Genomic DNA, 4,415 nt, shown 5'->3' with positions numbered 1-4,415 from the left:
TGTTAAATTCATGTAAAATTCTGCTTGAATTTAAATCTATTTTCTCCACAGTTTCTGCTTCACTGACACAAGGACAGACCTGTGTGTGTGTGTGTGTGTGTGTGTGTGTGTGTGTGTGTGTGTGTGTGTGTGTATGCATATTTATGAGCTGACAGCTGGTGTGTAATTTATAACATTTACCTTGTTAAGATGAACATTTTGCCTGGAGGAGGAAACGCCAGTGAAGAAGAGGCTGAAAGCCGTCCTCCCTCCGTTGGCCAGCAGGGGGCAACTAGTGTATCAGGCCATAACCCGACCTTTGTCTGCTGAGTCCACAATCTCAACGTTCAGGGTGTCGGAGGTCAACAGAGGCAGCTGTTCGCCACCAGGGGGCGACTCCAACTAATCCTATAAACTGTATTTACAAACTTTGAGTCTGTGTGTGTGTGTGTGTGTGTGTGTTTTTTTTTTCTCCAGGCGGTGAATTACTGGTACTCCCTGATGAAGGTTTTTGTGGAGGAGTGTGAGGAATTCTGAGCAGCAGAGACGAATAAACAGTTTGTTTTGCCTCCTCAGGGATGTAAGAGCAGATATGGATTAGAGGGGGGAGGGGGGGGGGGGGGGGGGGCGTGAGCTACAGCAGCACATGAATTGTTGATGGGATGTTATTTTGTTGAGATGGAAAAAAAATCTGGGATTTAAGGTGTGTGTGTGTGTGTGTGTGTGTGTGTTTCTGGTAAAGCTGTACTTGTGGGGACCTTCTCCACTGAGAGAGTGTTAGTCTGGAGTTAGGATTAGACTCAGGCTGAGATTAAGATCAGGATTAGACGTGTGTGTCGGTGTCTGCGTGGAGGAGGAGGAATTACGCTTTTAAAGTCCTGGACACAGATATAATCTGGTATAATCTGGTATAATCTGGTATAATCTGGTATAATCTGGTATAATCTGGTATAATCTGATATAATCTGATATAATCTGGTATAATCTAATCATTAGTGGTTAATTCTAAATAAACAAACATTTATTTATAGTTAACTACAGACAGAATGATAAATTTGGAACGTAACTCTTCGTCAGTAACACGGTGGTAGGTCAAAGGTCAAAGGTCAGAACGACACTGGTCCTGCAGTAGGACGGCGGCGGCTCAGGACCCTGACAAGGTCGGAGCAGAAGCGACGACTACTTCCTGTTTTTCCTGCTAATTAATTCAAAAATGTGGTTAATAATGTCTGAAGAGTTCAACGAGGCCAAGAGGATCCACAGACCGACAGACCAACGGGCCGACAGACCAACAGACCGACGGACCAACGGACCGACAGACCAACAGCCAGACAGCCCGACAGACCAACAGACCAACAGACCGCCACGACGAGAGAGAGTGTGTGTGTATGTGTGTGTGTGACTGTCAAAGCTCCTTGATTAGACCTCATCCTCAACACTGAAAATAAAAAACACAGATTTATGCTGATCCTGGTTGTTTTTTCAACTGGGGCTGTGAATCATTTATAAAGAGGGGGAGGAGGAGGAGGAGGAGGGGGAGGAGGAGGAGGAGGGGGCGTGAGCACACACATACATTTCTGTGCTCTACTCAAACTGTTTTTTACAGCAGAGCAGACGCCTGATTACAGACTGCAGGTGTGTCTGTGGAACTGACTTTTTCAGCTGAGAGCAGGAAAACAGACACATTCACTGACTGTCCCTGTCTGTGTCCCTGTCTGTGTCCCTGTCTGTGTCCCTGTCCCTGTCTCTTTATAATAACATTAGCATGTTCAACAGTGAGTTCCGTTGGATTAGTCAGTGTTTTTATTCAGAATCACACTCTGGTCTGTGTGTTCACACTGGAGTCACGCCCCACAGCTTCGACCTCAGGCAGCTGGGGAGGAAAGTCTTAGTTCTCTTTAGGTTGAAGTCACTGGATTAGGAGACTAAAGTCACTGGATTAGGAGACTAAAGTCACTGGATTAGGAGACTAAAGTCACTGGATTAGGAGACTAAAGTCACTGGATTAGGAGACTAAAATCACTGGATTATAAAACTGAAATCACTGGATTAGGAGACTGAAGTCACTGGATTAGGAGACTAAAATCCCTGGCTTAGGAGACTAAAGTCACTGGATTAGGAGACTAAAGTCACTGGATTATAAGACTGAAGTCACTGGATTAGGAGATTGAAGTCACTGGATTAGGAGACTAACATCACTGGATTAGGAGCCTAAAGTCACTGGATTAGGAGATTGAAGTCACTGGATTAGGAGATTGAAGTCACTGGATTAGGAGATTGAAGTCACTGGATTAGGAGACTAAAATCACTGGATTATAAAACTGAAGTCACTGGATTAGGAGAGATTGAAGGCATAAAATACATTAAAAAATAAACCAATAAGAGGCTGAAGTTCTGAGGAGAGTCTGTTGGATTGAACAAGACGCATGAGACACACACACACACACAGGAACAAAATGTGTGTTGTTCAATAATGCTCACACACACACACACACACACACACACAGAGCTGATGATGTAGGAAGGAGCTGCAGCAGTGAAGTGATAATGAGTTTATTGAAGACAACAGTGAGGACGGACTATTGTCACCGCAGCTCCGATGGTTCAGTGATGAGAGGAGGAGCAGGAGGAGGAGCAGGAGGAGGAGGAGGAGGAGGAGGAAGTTTAAAACGGTTTGATAAAAGAGTAACAAAAACAAACTGTTGATTTATTATAATTTATTATAGTTAATATTTAAGGTTCAAACGTGGTTTGGTTTAAAGATCAACCAGAGGAATTCATCTTTAGGAAAAAATAATCAATAAAAAGGAAGAAAGAAAAAGTCCTGAAAACTGAGGACATTTCCACGTTTGCCCCAAAAATGACAAAAGTCAACGATTGAAAGAGCATTTAAACAAGAAGAATTCAAATAAAAGTCTGTTTAAAAGAGTCAAAACGACACGAAGCGACAGAAACAACAAGATGCTAAAAGTTAGCATCAAATAAACAGAAGTTAGAAACACGAGGCGACGTGTGTGTTCACACACACACACACAGACACAGGTGGAGGTGGAGGTGGAGGTGTGTTGTGACTTTACCTGGCTGCTGTAGGCGCTCTCTGCTCCTCCCGTTCCTCCCCCCGCTGCTCCTCCTGCTCCGGCACCGAGCTCCGGCAGCCTCCTCCGGCTCAGTACCAGCAGGTAAACCAGTGCTCCCAGCCAGACCAGCACCGCCACGGCCACCGCCAGCCTCCGACAGAGACGCTTCATGGTGCGGTCATGGGGAGCCGGCGGCGCCCGCAGCTCCGCCGCCGTCACAACAAGTCCATCAGCCCGCGCTGCTGTCGGTGTTGCTCCCGCCGCGGCTGTCGGTAGTGATGGTGGTGCTCCTGTACACAACAGTGGATAAAGAGGAGGAGCAGAGAGCGGCTCCTCTAACTCCTTACACCTCAGTGTGTGTGCGTGTATATATATGTGTGTGTGTTCAGGAGGACCCTCCTAAAAGTGCCACTTGCAGAACGAAGGGCGCCATCTGCCGGCACACACCGCTACAGTGAGCTCAAGTTAGAAAACAATAATAATAAAACTAAACGAAAAAGGAAAAAACGCCGGAAACACCTGCAGAAAACAGAAGAAATATTTCTGGGAAACTACAACCGAGCTGAACAGTGGCGGCTGGCCCATAGAGGGCGCTCCTCCTGGTGTTTTTGAGTACGAGTGTGACATGCAAAATGTACCATGATTATAGTCAAAGAACAAACAGTTTAATATTTTAAAAAATCACAGTTATTAGAGGAGGAGGAGAGAGAAAAGGGGGAGGGAAGAGAGGAAGAAGAGACGGCAGACAGGGGGAGGATGAAGGGTGGAATAATAGGAGGGAATACAACCGACTTTTTACTATGGACCGCTGAAACCTACGCTGTCCTACAGTGCCATCTGCTGGACGAACTCAGTAATGTTCTGTCAGCTTCTACTGCTCAGACCGATAGATTTGATGAATCCTCTGGAGTTCACTTTTGGGAAATTAAGGCTTCGTTTGTTCTGATTCTCATTAGAGCGAGTTTAAAACAAAAAGTTTAAAACAAAATATTAATAATACAACAATACGCATATTGGATTTGGCTAAAGGTTTTACACCGGATGCCCTTCCTGACCCTAGTGGCTGTTTTTTAATATATTTATTTATATTTATTAATAATACAATAAAATGTATTTATTTATATTTATTAATAATACAACAATAATATTAATACCACTATTATTTATTAGACCCCAAATAAATGCTTTCCGTTAAATAAATAACGACTAAATATTTTTAGGCAGAAAACGTGAATGCTACGAGGAGCGTCCTCTAGGGGGCGTTAAATATGTATTTCCATATACTACAACCAGTTATGACTTTATGACCATTATAGGTGTTTTAATTAATAAATTACACAAAAATATATTTCCCAAATC

The 4,415-nt window shown here is 43.9% G+C and overlaps 1 protein-coding gene across 1 annotated transcript in view; it reads right to left on the bottom strand.

Moving 5' to 3' along the window:
* galnt14 (UDP-N-acetyl-alpha-D-galactosamine:polypeptide N-acetylgalactosaminyltransferase 14 (GalNAc-T14)) overlaps positions 1–3,467 on the bottom strand; it is a 41,589-nt gene extending 38,122 nt beyond the window's left edge. Inside the window, exon 1 of the mRNA XM_017033454.2 lies at positions 3,057–3,467. Coding sequence (XP_016888943.1) covers positions 3,057–3,227 — 171 coding nt within the window. The 5' untranslated portion in view covers positions 3,228–3,467. The remainder of the gene's footprint in view (positions 1–3,056) is intronic.
* Between the last annotated feature and the right edge of the window lie 948 nt (positions 3,468–4,415).

This window comes from Cynoglossus semilaevis, chromosome 7, assembly GCF_000523025.1.
Source record: "Cynoglossus semilaevis isolate Cse_v1.0 chromosome 7, Cse_v1.0, whole genome shotgun sequence".
Lineage (NCBI taxonomy): Eukaryota > Metazoa > Chordata > Actinopteri > Pleuronectiformes > Cynoglossidae > Cynoglossus > Cynoglossus semilaevis.
The sequence above is the reverse complement of the archived record's forward strand: the minus strand, read 5'-3'. Positions and strand labels throughout refer to the sequence as shown.